Below are 21602 nucleotides of genomic sequence, written 5' to 3' on the forward strand. Positions count from 1 at the left end.
AAAAGTGATCCTTTAAGGGTTTCATTTTACCTCCAGAGGTACACAACCCTAAAAATGTATCTGGGGGTATTAAAATGTATGCAATCTCACCATATATAACTTGGAGATGATAATCGCCATTATCATTGTAGTGGTGGGAAATAGGAATAAATTGGGGCTTCAGGCGTGCATTTAGCTTCTGCCCATTTCTGATAACAGTAAGCCTGACAAAATTACTGCTTCCAGCTTTATGCATTTCGACTTCGAAAAGTTTTGATATTGTTTTTGCTCCAGTTTACATAGCATATGTAATTTACATACAGATGAAATTTAATGAATGTCAAACGCATCTTACAATTATACGCTCTCATCTGTGAATGTTTTCTTATTCCTTTTCTTAATATTGTCATAACACATTTTCAGACATTTACGGTCACAAGTTCTCTTATATTCTGTGAATTAAAATCAACAGCAACTTTTATCCATACCTGTTCTTCTTCATTGTGTAACTTTTATCAGTTTGTTGCCTTTGTTGTTGCCTTTGTTGTGTCTTGTTTGTTTAACATTTTTTCTAACACTATATCTTCAGTAGTAAATACTGATGTCAAAACACAATAATTGTGTCAGTAGCCAATTTTAGCAGGGTTTCTAAGCATTTAGATCAACACTGAACCTCCTTAATTGGACCAAATCGTAGTGTCGCACAATGGAGTGGAATCATGAACAGAGTTAAATCTCAGAACTAAAGTCAAATTTGACCTCCAGTAAGCAATGCTCGTACCATCAGCCCCTGGAGAAATCATCGTCTGTTGATTTTTATTCTATTATGCTGCTGACTCCATGAGTGCATCGTATCTGAATGGTTCTTTAAGCAGTGCCATGGCCATTTAGTATTGCAAATTCTACCATTTCAAATTGACACTCAATTTCAGACGCCCTTTGGAATGAAAAGATGTTGACTTACTTCCTGCACTGTGTTAGTGCATCGGAATCTATTGAATGATGTATTGGATGCCACAAGGTCCAAACTGATCATAAACTGACAGACAGGTAACATTTTACTTCACTGGCAGGCATTTGATGAAATAAACCTTGTGTTTATCTTATTTCCACTACTGCACAGTGTTTGCTGTACATACTTTTTCAAATATATTCTTGGAACAACTCACACTCACAGATTATAATTCAGTTTTGGTACTGCAGTATTTAAAAAAAAAAAAAAAATCTGGTGATAAAATTAATGGTGACAGGTTTTTAATGTATTATTCTAATTTTTTTTATAATTTCTTACTACATATAGGGCTTTGGAAGAAATACACCACATTGAAAACTCACATCATTATGTGAAACAATACTTTCTGAAATGATAAGAAACAGTGCTGTACATTATAGTATCAGATTTGTATGTAGCTGGTGATGTTGCAGCACATCCACAGCCACAGAGGATGGCCGTGTTACAGAGTTGAAAACGGAGAGGCTGGAGCTGAACTCCCGGACAACAGAGATGCAGTCAGTTGTGATGAAGACCACCATCATCAGCAGTAGTGAAACAACGGTCATCAACTCTGCTGACAGTTAGTTTCTCTTACTTTATACATTCCTCCTCTTTTACTGCATCTGAAATGCATGATGAAACAACTGTACTGTACAGAGAGTAGTATTAATTTGTCAGCTGCTTCACAAAATGAGGATTGTTTATCTGTATATTGAAATATACTGGAGTTGCCAGTGCCACTGGCAATTTAGTGTAAAGCTCCCTGTGTATTACGCTACAATGCTCTTATCTAATTTTATGAAGGCATTAGAATACTTCAGTATTATTTTACTATCTCATCTGTAAATTTAAGCATTTTATTCATTTATTTAAATGACTTAAGGTGGCAATCTTAAAAAGTTAAAAGCTTTTGTATTTTTTTATTTCGCATTTTTCTCACAAAGTTGTATGTATGGTTTGCTTTTCTACATATGAGAAATAACAAAACATCATTTCCTTTTTGTGTGTATTGCATGTGATTTCTTTCAATATACTTTTACAGTTTTATGCCCTATAATAAGTATGGTAGCTTTGTTGTTGATAGCTTTGAGCTTTCCTCTGGGCATATCACTCACAGGAAATATAAAATTCTACAGTCTCTCTCTATCCCCCCCCCCCAAATGCTCTAATACGTATTTCTTAGCCGAGACAAATTTTCCATTTTTTTTAAATGACTTTCCAGCAATTGTATACTGTCAACTTACACAGTCATTCACAGTAATTTGTTAAAACAAAATATGTTGCAGTTACATTTTGCAGGGTGTTTTTATGAACATTCTAAGGTGAAGTTTTTGCTGTGTACAAACTGTTCTCACCTTGTGTTAAATCAATTACAGTTGCATGCACAGTTTATCAGGCAATCAAACTAGAGTAATTAGAAATATTGCATGACCATTACTGATAATTCCATGTGTAGGCAGAAACGTCATCTATTCTATCACTAACAACTACTGATCTTCATAATCAATGTGCACCTGTCTCAAATCATCCTTCCTCCCTTGACTACATCCAACGCCTCTACACCTATCTGCACCAGTTATGCTATGCACTTTGCTTTGGCTTGTATGATAGTGGCAGTTAAATAGTACCATCAGTTTAAATGTCGAGGCAAGATTAAATTTGAGATATTCCCGACACAAGTTAGAAATATGTAATCAGTACAAGAAGTAATTGAGAGAAATTATTGAAGATATCCATTCACCTCAGGAGTATGTCATCAGGAATCAATTTATAGATAGGAAATACTAGTAGGAGAGGTGTAAGAATTGATGTCAGAAAAGTTGATCCATTACTGGATGAACATAAGAATGAGAAAAATGAAAATAATGTGTAGTGCATGGGATGAGAGACTAAAAAGCAGAAGTTGAGTGTTATTGCCAGAGATTTAAATCTTTGTTTATTTGATAATAAGCGATAGGTAGGAGGGCCTCCTGAAAAGTGATGCTTCTGAAGTTTTTAGTGAAAACTCTTAAAGCTTTTTGAATAAAACAAATATTAGTAACTTTCTTCATCTTTATTCTTTGCGTCAGCACATTTGCAGCACCCTGCTAGTAGTGGGTTCAGAATTGTAGCTTATAACATGGTGTGCAACGTAGTTATGTCAGTGTGAGAGAAACAGCATGCTGTAATGGAGTTTCCAATTCGAAGAGGTTGTCCACACATGGAGCACAATCTCCTTCGGCACGACAGTGCCAGTCCATGCTCACATCTGCAACAATCCGGCGCTTTGGGTTCACTGTCATAGATCATCCTCCATGTAGTTCTGACTTGTCCCTATCTGATTTTCATCTGTTTTCAAAACTTAGAGAATATTTTTTAAGAACTTGACTTAAATAGTGGTGATATTATGCAAGCAGAGGTGGAGATGTTTATCTGTCAACAAACTCAAAAATTCTACAGTGACAGTATCAAGGAACTGGTCTCTCAATAGGAGAAATGTGTTTGTCGTCAGGGTGCCTACAGTGTGAAATATATATGTAGACATGAAGAATACTTACGTAGAATCTTAATAATGTTTGTTTTTTATTCAAAAAGCTTAAAGGATTTTAATGCAAAATTTTCACACTCATTACTTTTCAGCACGCCCTTGTATTAAGTACGCCCTTTTTTTTTCTTTCTTTTTTTTTCTTTTTTTTTTTTTTTTCTTTTTTTTTTTTTTTTTTTTTTTTTTTCTGTCATGGTGCCAGGACATCTGCAAAGTGTTTTCAATTTTCAGCAAGGAGTGTGTATGCAAAAATAGCATAGAAATGAAATAAATGAAAGATGAGAACTGAAAAAGAGGTCAGACTAAGAAGGAAAGGAATACATATTAAGGAAGCAGTAATGAGATTATAAGAAAAGCAAACAGAACACGCACAGCAGATTGTTGACTGATTTGAGGGTGAAACGGGAAGGGGGGGGGGGGGGGGGGGAGTAGTACGTATTGGATCCTATTTATGATAACTTACATGTCAAAGAACTAGTTCCCTTTTGCAGAATATAAATACACAGTTGTCGAGAATGTGTTCAAAGTGTTTGGCAAAATAAGGAAATAAATTGGTCCCTTACGTTAATTTTCGGAAATGTGGTATCATCTACTGCTAGTGTTAAAACGATCCTTTATGATAGTCGTTTATTGCTGCAGAAAGTGTGGTAGTTTTGAGAGAATAGAATAGCAATCAGGCTGTACTGGTTTAACATTTAGTGAGTTAGATATGGGGAGGGGGGAACCTTGTACATACTTGCACGTTTGAGATGGACAGGAAGAAAGAAGAGTTGACATAAATTAGTCATCAGGGCAACAGTTTCCTACATTGGTAGTAGGAGGCTCGTAAAGAGTTCTTCTTAGTCTGAAAATTATGGTGAATTGATGAATATTTGCAGAAGTATTACAGGAAGTTTAAGTTATAATATGTTATAAGAGATGTAAGAAAAGGAACATCCTAAAACAGTTGAAGAATGCAACTAAGTATGAGTAACACTAATTTTTTATTAGTGATAATGCACATAACGGCTAACTAACCAGACACCTCTAATAAACTTGAAGACTTCATCAGGTTACCCTCCATTCAGAGGTTGTTGCACGCAGCGACTGTTATATTGACTTGTAAATAATAGATTTCAGCTGTCAGTCGTCCTTTTGAAATTTTATTGGCAGATCTAGATTTCAGCTAGAAACTAGCCATTCTCAATGCACTATCATTTCTGATCAATGCATGTAATGCCTGTTGGTCGGGCTTCATCCACAGTTCATTGAATAATCATAGTAGGTATGCATTGATCAAAAATGATAGTGCATTGAGAATGGCTAGTTTTTAGCTGAAATCTAGATCTGCCAATAAAATTTCAAAAGGGCTACTGATAGCTGAAATCTATTAATTACAGCTTGAAGACTCTTATTTGAATTGACAATCAGATTATGTCGCTCTCTTTGAGGTGACCATCAGACTTGGTGCATTTGGTTTATCAGCTCACATGATACAAGGAAAATAACGCATGAGACAGACAAAGCAAAAGATAAAAGAACAAGCTGTAGAGACCACCAAGGAAGTTCATTGTAATTTGAGAACAGAAAATATTATGTGGAATAATAATACCTTAAGCTGCTTGTATTACTTTTTTATTTGTAACCAGTATTGGTGATACAATTCAAAATCTTTAGGCAAATATAACATTTATCATACTATACAAAAGAATATCTACATTTACTTCTTTATGTGATGGAACATTAACTATATTAGACTGTTCATTAGCTGTTTGTGTCAGTTAATGGACGTAGTCATGTACACTAGTGTACTGTTTTTATGCCAAATAAGTACAGAAGTATGATTACACCTGTCCACATTACCAGTGACATTTTACAATGTGAAATGAAGATGGAAGCTTAAGATATCCGCTTGAAAATGATTCTTGGTTGATCGTCCAATTGGAAAGATAATAAAAATGGCTAAAGCCTACCGGTAATATACGTGGGGTTTGTGCAGTTCCACCTCACTAACATACTAATGCAGCCATAACTGCGACAGAATCCTGAAATAGTTTACTATTAATTAAACCATTGAGAAAGAAGGTTAATAACTTATGAAAAAGTCATGCTCATTATAAAAATAAAAGTAAGATTCCTTCATTTATGTTGTTGCAACAGCATACTTTTTCTTATTTCACCAGCTATCAATAGCTGTTAAAATAATTATATTGTTTAACCAAAAAAATCTGTAATCACTCCTATCTCTCAGAAATTTTTGCGTATTAGCTTTATGGCAAATTACTATCTGCTATCATTTGTCTAAAATTCTTTTCGGTATCTTGAACTGTTTGAGATGCGGAGTATGTTATGAATATTTCACTGGCATTCTACTGCATTTGCACACACAATTGAAAGCGTATGCATTATATAAAAAAAATTTCTCGTGATTGGCGATAGATATAGATCTCGCCTCAAAAATTCAACATGTTAGTTCCATTTCTTATGCAGGAATATGTGGTCTAACATGCACCAAGTGCAAACTCATAGGGACCACTATTTTTCATTGCAACATATTCAAATTTTACGTGGTACCTTTCTCAATACAGAAATATCACAATAACAGGAAATGACAGACAGTTCATATCATGCAATAACAGGAAATGACAGACAGTTCATATCATGAAGGTGACGAATGAGGCTATGGGTTGTGTAAGAATAATTTTTTTGCCATATAGTTCTTTTTACATTGTTTCAGAAAGGTTGCATCTGTTCCTGCACTGTGTTTAATGTGGGCAGGGAACGAATTGACCATAACTGATGAAGCACATGGCTCAATGAGCAACAAGCAGTTGAGGCCGTCACCCCTTCAGAACAAAGTGGTGGATTTGCAAAGTGCTAAGAACAAGAATGTATTTCTGCGTACGGGCCATGTTATCCTGAATGAATAGGGTTTTGTTTAGCATAGGGTTGTGCAGAAAGGTCTGAAACCTATTAGGCTACAATAACCTTAGGAGGACTGTGTTCCTCTTGTGACAGTCACTGTCAGATGCTGTAGTGTACAATGTGTCACTTGCAAGGGGGTGGGATATAACACTTGTAGCTAAGTTGGTTAAAACTGAAACATATGGTAAAAAGTATTAATAAAGAGTAAGAATGTTATTTGTAGTAACATAGAACAATGAAAGCAATCAGTTTTTGATAATGTAATGTAATTTGGTAGATAGAAAAAATCTGCTCGCCAAGCAGCAGCAGAACAAACGCATAAAAGGAGGTTATAATTAGGCAAGCTTTCAGAGCCAATGTCTCCTCCTTTCTGGCAGAAGCGGAAGAAAGAGGGCGTAAAGGAAAAGGATCAAGGTTCAATTCTGCCTGCAGGCTAGATTTTTCCCCTTTTCTAGACCTCTCCAGTCCTCTTCCTTCACCCCTCTTCCTTCCCCTTCAACCCTTTTGCCGGGAGGAGGAGCCACTGGCTCCGAAAGCTTGCCTAATTATAACCTCTGCAGTGTTACATGGCTTTATGCTTAATTACAGACTTATTATTTTATCAGTTGATTTGTTTTCACCACATAACGCCCGCTGTTTACGTCCTCCTTCGTTGCTGAGCGATGTATCACTTTTAGTTCTGATGCCGCAACTCTCCCTTTCCTATATCTTTACTACTTTTTATCTATATAAATGATGAACTATTGGTTTTGCCGTTTAACAACTTTTTAATAACTGTGGAAGTATTACAGGCATCGGGTCCCACCTAATGTGTCACCCACCTATACGTTTTACATGAACCTTTTAAGACTCGATCGATCTGTTTACAAAGAGGAAGCAGAATATCTCTTCCTTTGATGTTGTCCAACAACGACCTAGGAAGCTCGATGCCCTCGTGGCCCAGGCTCTTCCATGGCTCGCGGTAGTTTGCAGCATTCGTTTTATTCCTTGCCCACTTGCCGCTACGTCGAACTTTCGTGGTGATCGTTGGGCAACGTCTTCCACGTTATCTGCAACATAAATAAACTTTCTTCCCATAGTATTTCTGAAAACCCAAAAACAAACTTAAAGAACATAATACTAATAACTGTTCTTACAATTATTCGTATAAGTCTTGGTCGATTTAATGTGGGGTGGGACAGGGCTAAGCCTTGTGACACCACACCTCCTTTTATGTGTTTTCTGCTGATGTTTGGTGAGTAGATTTTTTACCTGGCCAATTACATTATATTGCAATATAATAGATTAAATAAGGCTACCTATGATGCTCTAGTCTACACACTTCATCAAACTAAGTGAAGTATGAGAACTGGAGAGGGATCCCAATAAGCTTGATGTGCAGAGAGAGTGACATCCTATTGGTAACAAAGCAACGTAGAGAAAATTGTGTATCTAAGAAGAACAGTTGAGATAATTAAGCAGGCACTTGTGGACTAATCGTGTTACATGATAGGTTCAGGAATGGTGAAATTGTGTAGTATAATGCATTATTTAATGTAGACTGTGTAGGATGACATTCGTATCACCAAAACATGTCATAGGTAAATAAAACTAATAACACAGTGGAAGATGTTATCATTATAAATGTATATGAACAGAAAATATTGAGTGTATTCAGTTGTAAGGGTTCAGAAATGAAAGAACAATTTTGGAATCGGCAGGATTAATGTTGGATGTTACCCCGTAACAGTTTTAAGTATTAATTACATATGAAAAGCCTCAAACATAATTGCGTGGAATTGATGGGTGTCTACCAACCAGCACACCAATTATACAGTGAAAGGTTGCCTTTGTCCCTTCCATTGTTTTTAGTAGCTATAGTCAGTGGTTTTCTAATTTGTGTATACACTGAAACCCCTAGATCATACAATCCAGACTTAAAAAATGCAGAACTGAGGAAAACATTAAAAACCTCCAAAATACGAGTAAAAACATATGTAGTTGGCTTATACGATTAAAAATCATAATCCTCTCCAATACATGATATAAAATCTGTATAAGTGAAGGAAATTACATTACTGGCCATTAAAATTGCTACACCAAGACGAAATTTTCCTTCTGTAGCCAATAGCAGTGCAGCATACTCTCATGACACGAGCACTGTGACCTGTAGTGTATTGCTTGTAAACTTCCTTGTTCATTGTGCTGAGTAAAGTGGAGCAGTATTTCCAACACTCACTGTTTATGCTTTGAACTCGTCATTTGCTGCAGCGTAAACACAACAGATTTTGTGAAAGGATGTATATGCACACTTCCTTCACATGTGGTACTTACTTATACGTGTGAACATGAAATAAAGTTACGTCTGCTGTGATTTCAGTGATGTTTTCCTGTCCCAGCAATTCGTTACCTTCATAAAAATCTGTCTGCCATCACAACACATAAAATACCATTGAGGACTATTGCAAAAGACAGACAAGCTATTGCACAACCATTCATTGAACATGACCTGTTAATTGTAGTGCCACACATAGCAGATGGAGTAGCCTATGTTGGCTGTAGTCAGTAGAGGCACGATACATTTCGTATTCTGTCGGTAGGCTCCTAGCAGAACTACTGTAAGTAAAATAAATGCATGGTAGTGTAGGGCATACACAGTATACCTATATAAATTAAACTGAAATGGAAGCTGTGGTCACTCCATTGCTATACATTGATCACATCAGCCCTACCTTGGAATGAGCCGACAAGTAAGCTTGTTGTTTATCATTGTACATGCTTGAAGCCACTGCATTAGCATGACCTCACTGTGCTATACAACTATTGGCTGCAGGTGGAAAACAAACATCCGAGATGTTATAATTCGGCAGTTTTCACCATATTTCATGGTTTTCAGTTTATTCCACAGTATAGGCTATTAATTTTTGCTGTTTGCAAGATGAACATAAAATTAAAGAACCCTCAAAACGGCGTGTTTTTTAAGGTAAAATTTGTGACAGTAGTGTGTTGGGAAATGGATCAATTACGTCATACATCATTAGCAAAAGTGATAGCTTTTTCAGTTATGTACCCAGCAGTATTACTAATGGCAAAACCCACTTTTTCCCTAATAGATCAGTTATATGACATAAAATTTTGAAATTTCTTTCTTCTTTGTTTACGGATTTGAGATTTGGTTATGTCGGTTGAATTTACTGAGTGTTGGGAAAATTGCTACTTAGGAGGATAAGAATGAAATTCTCACATCGACTTTGATTTATAGCTTGTGTGCCTGCTTATATTTTATAATCCAATACTTCAGGAATTTGCAATGCTTAATAGGCTTAGGTCTGTAAGCATATTCTTAGAGACTTGTGCTTCAGTTTAAAAGGTTGATGATTGACACTGTTACTGAATACAGCACATCAGAAATACATGCAAAAAGAAACAAGACTGAGGTACACAAATGGCCCAGGAAAGGGTGGCACGTTGGCCCATTTGTCACGTGTTGGCTCCGTCCGGAACACTTTGCGTCGATGGTCCTTTTTTTTTCCATTGCTGCTGCAACTTAGCAGTAGTTGTATCATAATTGCGCAGTGAAGCTAAACGTTGCAAGTTGCGTTGGCAACGCCTCTCGTGGATTATGTCAGCATTTCCTCTCTCACGTCTCCCCTCTCCACAACGGCCAAAAATATTCCCTCAACCTAGCCACCAACCGTGGTGTGAACCATCTGTCTTTTGTGCCACTTATAACTCGTTGTTCACTCACATCAAATGTCAATACAAAGAAAATGGGACGAAGTCAAGTGAGACGTCAGGTAAGAATGTAAAATCGAAGTAAACCTTACTGGGAAGAAGCATAGAATCAGGAAATTTTTAGCATTAATCCTATGGGGTTTTCACAGGGGCTATGAATTTATGGTGTATAATTGTGAGAAACATAAAATTGGATAATATAAAATCGAAGTTCCATAGTATATCGGGCATAGTCCAGCGATTGTTTTTAGAAGTTAGTGAATAAATTCTACTATTCCTCATCAAATATTGCTTATACTAAGAGTATTCATCCACTCATTCATTCATTAATTCATTCATTATATTTCATAAATTCCACCTTGAAGGAAAGCCTTGACGGATGTGAGAAAAGTCGAATAACAACAAACTAGTAGTCTATAGCAGCATCTGCACGGATATTTTGGCGAAGTGCGCTGACGAAAAATTGTGACTATTGTTTATATACTCTCCCTACAAATTACTGGAATTACTTCCAGGTTATTTTATATACACTGATGAGCCAAAATGATATGACCACTGCCAACTGCAAAACTGAATACCACCTGTTGGCGTTGCTGGCACACGATACAGTAAGATAAAGATACAGGGTACTTTAAAAAAGTCCATATTTCGAGGTGGCAGTATGGACCAGAATGAAACCATATTCAGTGAACACGGACTGTAAAGTAATTGGTCATCTTCGCTAGTGTGAAATGCATTTTTTGCTGCAAACTGTTTGCTATTATGAACAACCTACAGAATGCTGTCAACAAATGAGGACATATTCCTCTGGTATTGTCCACAGATACAGCATGCAGTAAATGTATGTAAGTGTTGTTGCTGTAAACATATTCACATTTGCGGGTAAGTGCAGCACATATGTTAGTGCTAATGGAACCAGTATATTTTTTGATAAATTTGTGAAATCCTTTTACATTGTAGTTTTAGCTTTGCTCTTACCAACATAATGGAAGCCTTTTGTTCCACACCAAGCCATGATTTGTGAGACCCCCTCCTCCTCTAAGACAATTAATTGGTAACAACACATCTTCTTTTGTAATAGTGACTTGTTGACTAACTAATTACACTTACCTACTGATGGATGAAGTGCAGTCCTTAAAACAGACTAAGATGCAACTATATATTTATGAATGAATGCCTTTGTAGGTGACAGTTATGAAATCAGATAATGAAATCGTGCCACGCTATTTTAATAATATCTTGCATTCTGAAATGATTCATTCCGTGATGACATTCCCTACCCTTGCACTAACATTAAACACTATTTGCACTTGTGGCCCAGCACGTGTTATGGCACCTTTATCTTAATGACTGGCTGGCTCTAATCAATATACACGAATGCTGCACTGCGCGCTCAAAGCGAGCCGCGTTGTATCTGATAGTTGTAACCAGAGAGGTTTAACCACAAGTTGCTGTTGCTCACAGAGACTATATTTGTTCCCTAATGAAAGAGGGAAATCATTGGTAAATTCTTAAATTCTTGGCTTTCGATTCCTCATGCTTAAGTGAAATGTAAGGGAATAAATTTAAAAACAACCCCCAAACGAAACATTTAAGTTGTCCAAGAATGTTTACAAAGAGCAAGAAAGAACAATCTATCATGGACGTTGTGGCTTCCCTATATGTAATGCATATATTGTCTAATTAACATAACTTCAATCAGTGGGAAGACATATGTTAACAAAACCATAAAATTTTGAAGGCAACATCTAAGTAGTAACATGCATGTACATAGAAAACTTGTCAGTGGAACACAGAGAGGAGAAAAAGGAGGAATCTGATCTGACTTTGAAGCTGTGGTCACAACTAAATAATCAAGAAGATAAGCACTCATATAGTTAGTAATTAGAAACAAAGGCCACCTTCATGTAAACAAGCTCAACTACTTCTGTATAAACACTCAGTCTTTTATGCAGTTAAGTCAAATTAAAGCAAACACAATCTCTAAACACTTAGGTTGCATGGCTTAAGATTCTCATCAGTCGGTGCAGTTGTTTGCTGTAACAGTTGAGATGCAAAAATTTACCCTAATAATTTTTTTATTTATAAAATTTAATTACATGAAAAGGATAGATCAGAAGATGCAGAAAACACCAGACGGGAGTATATGAATTGTAGTGGAAGGAGATAAATGGAGACGCAATCAAACAATATTAATAAATCATTACGTTATACAGCATGTCAGAAAAAAGAACTCAAACATTGGCTCATTAAGTTCACAATAAAGATTAGAGTGTGGTTCAAAAATACCTTCAACAGTGGTAAATTCCCATTTTATATCAATTTACTTTCATGATGCATTATGTAATTCACTGCTGAAATATTCTCTGCTTTTAAACTTCATTGTAGATACATGTGCTTTGGAGATATTGTAGCAAAGAGGACATCATGTAGCAGAGGTCACGGAATGCACTGTTAGGAGTACATCACATCGTGGAGTACACATGGCATCCATCAAAGCAGCGGTCGTAGTACGTTGTTTAGGTGGTACACCGCCTGGCAGTCACACAGCTGGGGAAAATGGCATGAGCTTTGTAGCAGCTGCCTGCACAACATTTTTGACAGAGAAGTGCTGGCAATTGTGGTGGTTGGTAGCAGGTGTCAGATCAGTAGAGCTACCAACAGGCGGCTCAGCTGTTACAGTGCATGAGCATACACCAGCGCATGCACACCTGCAGTGAATGGGTGGAGTGCGGTAGTCAGCAGCCTTAGTGCTGCCACGACTCAGGCAGACATGTTGTGACAACATTAGCTATAAGGCAGCAAAATGATCACATGCTGTGTATAGGTAGAGGTTACTGCACTCACATTGCATTAGTTTTAGTATTCAACACGTGCACCATATACACACAAACAATATGTGGCACAACACTTTGCAGAGTGAACTCACTGGAGCTACACAAACTATTTAAGTGGAAATAAAAATATAATGCACTACAACAGTCACGTAGGAAATTCTGGAACATGATATTTTGTTGTTGTTTTCTGTCCAAAGACTGGTTTTATTCAGCTCTCCATGCTAATCCATCTGTGCAAGTCCCTTCATCTCCTAGTAGCTATGCAACCTACATCCCTCTGAATGTGCTTACTGTATTCATCTCTTGGTCTCCCTCTACGGTTTTTAACCCACACGCTTCCTTGCAGTACCAAATTGGTGATTCCTTGATGCCTCAGAATGTCCCCTACCCACCGATCCCTTCTTTTAGTCAGGTTGTACAACAAATTTCTCTTCTCCCCAATTCTGTTCAGTACCTCCTCATTAGTTACATGATCTACCCATCTAATCTTCAGCATTTTTCTGGTGGACTACATTCCAAAAGCCTCTGTTCTTTTCTTGTGTAAACTGTTTATTGTCCACGTTTCACTTCCATACATGACTGCATTCCTTACAAATACTCCAGAAAGTACTTCCTGATGCTTAAATCTATATTTGATGTTAACAAATTTCTCTTCTTTAGAAACACATTTCTCCCCATTGCCAGTCTACATTTTATACCCTCCCTACTTCGAGGATCATCAGTTATTTTGCTTCCCAAACACGAAATCTCATTTACTACTTTGTGTATCTCATGTCTTAATCTAATTCTCTCAGCATCACCTGATTTAATTCAACTACTTTCCATTATCCTTGTTTTACTTTTGTTGATGTTCATCTTATATCTTCCTCTCAAGATACTGCCCATTCCATTCAATTGCTCTTCCAAGTCTTTTGCTGTCTCTGACAAAATTACAATGTCATCGTCAAAGTTTTTATTTCTTCTCCCTGGACGCTAGTTCCTACTCCAAATGTTTCTTTTAGTTGCTTTGCCACTGCCTCAATATGTAGAGTGAATAACACCGGGGATAGGGTACAACTGTCTTACTTCCTTCTCTACCACTGCTTCCCTTTCATACCCCTCGACTCTTATAATTGCCATCTGGTTTCTGTACAAATTGTTAATAGCTTCGCTCCCTGTATTTATCCCTGCCACTTTTAGAATTTGAAATAGTATATTTCAGCCAACATTGTCAAAACCTTTCTGTAAATCTAAAAATGCCATAAACATAGGTTTATCTTCTGTAAGTAGTCATAGGGTCAGTATTGCATCACGTGTTTCTACATTTCTACGGCGTCCGAACTGATCTTCCCCGAGGTCGGCTTCTACCAGTTTATCCATTCATCAGTAAAAAAATATGTGTTAGTATTTTGCAACGGTGACTTATTAAACAGATAGTTCGGTAATTTTCACACCTGTCAACGCCTGTTTTCTTTGATATTGGAATTATTGTATTCTTTTTGAAGTATGAGGGTATTTCGTCCGCCTGCTCACCAGATGGAAGAGTTTTGTCGTGCCTGGCTATCCCAAGGCTATCAGTATCTCTAATGGAATATTGTCTACTCCCAGGGCCTTGTTTCGAATTATGGGAACATTGTATGTCCTATGCCGCCAAAGTTAAATTATCGAATTTTGTGACTCATTATCTTGGAAACTTTTTAAAAATTGTATTGTGGGGCATGTTGTTGTTGTTGTTCTCTCTCCCCCCCTCCCCCCTCCTCTTAAACACTCAATTTTTTGAAGAATTTTGTAAATAAATGAACAGAAAAACAAAACAACTCAGGATATTTTAATTATTTTAGTTCCATATGTGTTGACTCTCACACTTGGCATGCTGTGAAAATTTCATGTCTCTACCATCAGTACTTTTTTTAGAAAATGGGTCATTTATTGCAAAAAATGTGGTTCAGAGGTATTGAGGTTTAAAACTTGTTTTACAGACTTACATTTCTGCGTCTTTTATGCACCATAATTGCGCTGGCCCATATTCTGTGTCTTCTTCAGCACCCCAAAAGTCCAGTGCTTGCCTCTCCTTTTACTTTCTTGCTTCTTTTTGTCATTTGCGGGGCAGCTACCTCTGCTCCACATACACAAAGCTCATCCAGTTCTCACAGTCCTTTAGCTGTGTTCTGTCCAGATCTTACCTGTATGTTCTCCAGAACCCTAAGTCTTTCTTAGTTCCCTCCATTAAAAGTTATTACAGCATCAGACACTGCCAACTTTAGAGTCACAAGGCCACCAAATACATTTTTAGGCACACGGCACCGCACGACGTTATTGAAGGACTCAATTACATTCTGGGTCTTCCCAAGTAAGCACTTCTTTAGTAGCTCAGGATTTGCCAAATCTCTATAAATAGGTTTGACTAACTCCATTACTGTCCATGATATCGATACTTTTATCACTGTCACTTGTTCCTAAAGTTACTTTCCTTTTGGATACACTGGGGGCGTGGTCACTTCAGAAACATAATCATGGTTTCCTTCACTGTTAGCACACGTGTTTCCAAGTACTTCAGAAGAAAATGCAGGTCTCTCATATCTGTTACCTGCAAATTTGCATTTCTTGAAGTTACTTTTACGGTTAGTCATTTTATTTACGTATAAAAAGCAATTGAAGTTAGCTTACTACAAAAATAGCTGATAATCACACTACTTTCAATGAAAACTAATATCAGAAGCAAAGGACTGATTTGTTTATCCGTAAAGCCAACTTCTGAAACATAGCAGTAGACACAAAACAAAGCAATTCACAGCCTTCTAGATTGTGTGATTCCCAAGATATGACTGCTAAACTGTGGCAGTATGTGCATAGCCGCGAAATTTGATAGTCACGCTTCAACATTCAAAATATTATTTGAAGGTCTCACAATTGTCTGATTTTAATGTATTATATATCAAAATGTTCAGGAAAGTCCAAAATACATTATGGAGTGGAAAACAGAAAATGTCAAATTTCAACGAATTTCATGTACAATGTGCCCTTAAGTCTTTCAGTTCTTTGTGAAATTCTTCACGCAATATCATATCTCCCTTGTCATCTTCCTTTATGTCCTCTTAAATTTCCATAATATTATTGCCCCCAAGGACATCTCTCTTGTGTAGAGCTTCTATATACTCCTTCCACCTTTTCCCTTCTTTGCTTGGAACTGGTTTTCCATCTGAGTTCTTGGTGTGTGTGTGTGTGTGTGTGTGTGTGTGTGTGTGTGTGTGTGTGTGTGTGTGTGTGTCTCAAACCAGGGACCTGGTTCTCTTTTGTCCAAAGGTCTTTACCTGTAGGCAGTTTCTATGTTACCCGTAGCAATATATGCTTCAACATCCTTACATTTGTCCTCTAGCCTGTCCTGTTTAGCCGTTTTGCACTTCTTGTCAATCTCATTTTTTTAGACTTACTTTCGCCTGCTTCATTTATTGCATGTTTACATTTTCTCCTTTCATAGATTAAATTCAGTATCTGTTGTGTCAACCAAGGATTTCTACTCAACATTTTGCGTACGTGATTCTCTGCTGCCTTCACTATTTCATCTCTCAAAGCTACCCATTCTTCTTCTATTGTATTCTTTTCCCCTGTTCTTGTCAAGTGTTCCCTAATGCTCCCTCTGAAACCGACCTCCTTAACTTCCTACCTTTTTGCAGGTTCTTCAGTTTTAATCTACAGTTTATAACCAATAATTTGTGGTCAGAGTCCACATCTTCCTGTGGAAATGTCTTACAATTTAAAACCTGGCCCCTAAAACTCTGTCTAATCAGTATATAATCAATCAATCTGAAATCTTCTGGTGTCTCCTCGTCTCTTCCACATGCACAACCTTCCCTTATGATTCTTAAACCAAATGTTAGCTGTGCTTAAACTATGCTTTGTGCAAAATTCTGCCAGGTGGCTTCCTCTTTCATTCCTTTCCCTGAGTCCATATTCACCTACTACTTCTCCTTCTCTTCTTTTTCCTACTACTGAATACCAGCCCGCAATGACTATTAAATTTTTGGTTCCCTTAACTATCTGAATAATTTCTTTTAACTCATCATACATTTACTCAATCTTCTTCTCATCTGTGGAGGGTGTGGACTTCATGTCTACCTGGGTGCAATAATGTGTTAATTTTGCTGTTCATAATAGCTTATCCGTGTTCCTATTTTTTACTCATTATTATATCTACTCCTGCATTACCCCTATTTAATTTTGGACCGGAAGTTCCTCGTGCCCCAAACTTCACTAATTCCTGCTATATCTAACTTTAATCCATCCATTTCCCTTTTTAAATTTTCTAAACTGCCTGCCCGATTAAGAGATCTGACATTCCATGCTCTGACCCGTAGAATGCCAGTTTTCTTTCTCCTGATGACGTCCTCATGAGTAGTCCCTGCCTGGAAATCCGAATAGTGTACTGTTTTACGTCCAAAATATTTTACCCAAGAGGATGCCATCATTATTTAACCATACAATAGAGCTGCATGCCCTCGGGAAAAATTATGGGTGTAGTTGTTTCCCCTTGCTTTCAGCTCCAGTACCAGCACAGCAAGGCCGTTTTGGTTAATGTTACAAGGCCAGATTGGTCAATCATCCAGACTGTTACCCCTTAACTACTGAAAAGGCTGCTGCCCTCTTCAGAAACCACACAGATACCGCTCCATTGTGGTTGCACTTACGGTATAGTTATCTGTGTCAGTGAGGCAGGCAGTCCTCCCCACCAACAGCAAGGTCCTTGGTTCATGGGGGGGGGGGGGGGGGGGGGGGGGGATTTTTGAAAATACAAAATATGATTTCTATCAAATATTTGATGCTGTTAAATCAAATGTTTGGGTTGATCCTATTGATTTCTCTGGCATCCAATACAATCTTGGCAATACCATCCTGCTTTGTTACTGCATGTGTGGGACTACAGTACTTACTGATTGCTGGATGTTTCCCACATTTAACATTCTTTAAATTTCTTTGTCAGCAGCAAGTTTGGCTGACTCACTAGATTTCACACAGAATAAGATGAAAGTTACCTTGGTGGAACCGCTATACCTCCCTTAAGTCTGTCCTTCGATGCTCAGTAAGATCTGTTAATTTATTGCAGCAGTGTTATTAACTTCATACCACGACTTCACATCATTACTTTTTCCAATGAAACCGTGGAGTCACAATTTCCTCTTCTTTCATGCTAACAAAATGAAAGTTCTGCCACAGAATCCATTCGTTAGTGAAACATCAGAATACTGGCAAGTGACATATTTAGCTTTTTTGTTTGTTTTCATACTTTAATTCTTAAATTCTTTATATGTTTTTGGTGCTTTCATAGTGTAACTTAAAGTCATTGTATATTTTTGTATTTGGCATGTGTAGTATCACGTTTTAGCAATGGTAACATGTAGGTTCATGCAGTCTGTAGCACAATAGTTTTTTGGATAGCTAGTGACCATTCACAACAGCTCAGTCAGCCATTTGCCCCCAATGGTGAAGCACCAGGACACTAGCAAGTTACATTTTTAGTGTCTCGATTTGTTTTCATATTTTAATTCTTAAGATAGTAGGATAGTCCACCCGTACAGCAGAGAGGTCAACTCAAGAGACCCTCATGTGGAGGACCCAGATTCAATTCCATGAACTGCCAGGAATTTTTTCTTGGTGGGAGGACTGGACCAGGATACACTCAGCCTCTTGATGCCAACTGAGGAGCTACCTGATTGAGAGATGACAACTCCAAGGTCTAAACAACAACAATGGCTGGGAGTGCAATCCAGTGATGAACGACTGAGGACAACACAACAGTCGGGAGACCATTGCATGGTCTTCAAGTTCTGATGACAGGGTTTCTGTTTCTAGATAGTAGGATTTATTTGAGTGCACACAGAAACAGCTGATCGCAGTTTGCGAACATTTGAAGGTGCTTATTGCCGTGGTCAGCCACCTGCAGACTGCTGCCTCGAGGTGTGGTGGCAGCAGAGAAACTGGCATGATGCATGGGACACTTGAGGTGTCACTGGTTCCATCCATGAGCTCTGTTATCAGGGCACCTTCCAGTATATCCTACATGTGAGATCCACACTCAAATTTCTCTTACGCGGCTTAAAACCATGGTCATTATTGAAGACCTCAATTCTAGTTTTTTAAAGAATGCTGCTAGTACATTTGCCGATTGGCTTTTCTGAGTGGTAGATTCTGTCACTGCAGGCCTCAATTTGACTTTGCTAGTCCGATCACTACCCACTGTGATCTGTTTAGCTGTTTTCACTATTTTGACATACGAGGCGTGTTTTTTTTTTTAAGTAAGTACCGTTTTGAAATTTAAAAAAAAAAAATGTGCTAAGATATCTCAATAGTTTTATTTTTACATGAGAGCCTGTACCTTAATCTACTTTTCTACATAATTTCCGTCAATATTGAGGCACTTGTCATAACGTTGTACCAGTTTTTCAATACCCTCCGCATTGAAGTCTGCCGCCTGACTTGTTAACCACCGCATCACCACTGTTTTGACTTCGTCATCGTCTTGAAGACGCTGACCTCCCAGGTGTTTCTTCAAGTGCAGGAATAGATGGTAGCCACTGGGCGCAAGATCGGGGCTGTACAGAGGATGATCTAGAGTTCCCCATCGAAAAGATGTGATGGGATCTGTGGTCTGATTCGCCACATGCGGACGGGCATTGTCTTGCAGCAAAACGATGCCCTTGCTCAACTTCCATGGACTGTTGCTTTGATTCTGGTGTGATGTAGGCCACCCATGTTTTATTGCCCGTAACAATATGGGTTAAGAAATCATCACTGTCATTGTAGTACCGCTCAAGGAAACTCAAAGCACCGTCTAAACGTTTGGTTTTGTGCACATCCGTCAACATTTTCGGTACCCAACGTGCACATTTTCGGTAATTCAAGTGCTCGGTCACAGTGCCATACAAAACACTACAAGAAACGTTAGGAAAGTCATCCCGCAAGGAGGAAATCGTAAAGTATCTGTTTTCTCTCACCGTATTGTCCACTTCCTGCACCAAACTTTCATTAACGACCCAAGGACACCAACTCTGTTGTTCATCATGCACATTCGAGGTCATCTTTAAATGCTCTCACCCACTTTCTTGCCATTCCATCACTCATAATGTTTTCTCCGTAAACTGCACAGATCTCGCGATGAATATTGATCGCTTTTAGGCCTTTAGCACTAAGAAATCTTATAACAGCCCGTACTTCACAGTCGGCGGGATTCACTATTATCGGAGTCATCTTAAATACTTGGTACACAACGTAAACAAGGAAGAATCGGACTGTAACGGCGTTAGTGCGTAGATTAAGGTACAGGCTTTCATGTAAAAATAAAATTATTGAGATATCTTAGCACGTCTTTTTTTAGTTTCGAAACAGTACTTACTTAAAAAAAACACGCCTTGTAGAAAGATAAGTTGTTTAGATTGTAATAGCAGGTAGTTCAGTACTAATTACTCATTCAGTACATGCATCAGTGCATTTTTCTAAGCTTTCTGTTACATGTATCACTTTCCTTTATGTATTAGTCCAGAAAATGTGAAAAATCGTAAGGTCAGGTTGTAATGGTATGTTTCTTTACATTCTGGCACAGTTAACTTAAAAGTACCACTTAATTGTTCTGTTTTTCTTTCTAAAAATTTAATCACTTGTTGTTAAGTTTTATTTCCAGAAAGAAGAGTAAATCATAATCTGCTTGATTTAGAATCTTTCGCCCTAGTCATTTGTTTATGAGCAGTTTGCATACAATAAAGCTACATTCTGTTGTGATTAAGATAATGTAATGCATACTGCAGTTGATTGAGTGCTAAGTTCTTGTTGTAAGCGGGATTCTATAACGTTTTCCGTTATATTTTACACCTGAATTGCTAACCTGTAGGCCTGCTTTTGCTGCTCATAAGTAACAAAAATTTGTGTAGTGTAAAGTGTGTTAAGTTTTGTAATTGTGTTTGTAAACATGTGATTTGTGTTGAAATGGATGAGACAGCACAGGAAGGAGAGCATTCATCACTGTTGACAAAAATGTTGTCTACCAAGGTTGAAATTGGGCCTGACTGAATTGCCTGGACGTAAGTAGCAGGTCTAGGTGAACTCAAGTTAATCATGTTTTTACCAGTCACGTGATATCATTGTATCAGTTGTTGCATCATTCAAGAAAAGTCAATGCTCATTAGTGTGGTAAAACCCAGATCATGCAGTATTAGTTGGAAGAGATTTTAATCTACAGAGTTCAGAGTGGGACATCTATGGATTCACGGCAGGTAGCACAACAGATATTATTGTGAAATACTTTTCAGCATGTTTTCCAAAAACTGCGTTGAACAACTAGTTAGACAATCCACACACAATGGAAATATTTGAGCCCTTGTAGCTGCAACCAGGCCTGACCTTATTTATCAGTGGTATCAGTATAGCAGATAAGCAGTAAACCACGTCAGTATCTTCTATAAAATTTTCCGGAGATAAAATAGTCCCCCAATCGGATCTCCGGGTGGGGACTGCAAAGGCTACAGACAACGTGAAGGAAAAGAATCCCAATTTTAACATAGCCACTTGGAATGTGAGAACACTGCTTCAGTGTGGCAAGCTACAAAATGTAAAACTTGAAATGGAACGACTGGAAATTGATATCCTAGGCATATCGGAGATGAGATGGCTCCCAGCCAGGTGA

The 21602-nt window shown here is 37.8% G+C and overlaps 1 protein-coding gene across 5 annotated transcripts in view; it reads left to right on the top strand.

Annotated features, from left to right (window-relative positions):
* LOC126458580 (lethal(2) giant larvae protein homolog 1) overlaps positions 1-21602 on the top strand; it is a 354490-nt gene that overhangs the window by 283431 nt on the left and 49457 nt on the right. For 3 of the 5 annotated variants that reach the window (XM_050095712.1, XM_050095714.1, XM_050095713.1), the window contains one exon: positions 1405-1553. In XM_050095712.1, coding sequence (XP_049951669.1) covers positions 1405-1553 — 149 coding nt within the window. The remainder of the gene's footprint in view (positions 1-1404; positions 1554-21602) is intronic. The other 2 variants (XR_007585663.1, XM_050095715.1) reach the window with 1 other exon arrangement.

This window comes from Schistocerca serialis, chromosome 2 (genome assembly GCF_023864345.2).
Source record: "Schistocerca serialis cubense isolate TAMUIC-IGC-003099 chromosome 2, iqSchSeri2.2, whole genome shotgun sequence".
NCBI classification, from domain to species: domain Eukaryota; kingdom Metazoa; phylum Arthropoda; class Insecta; order Orthoptera; family Acrididae; genus Schistocerca; species Schistocerca serialis.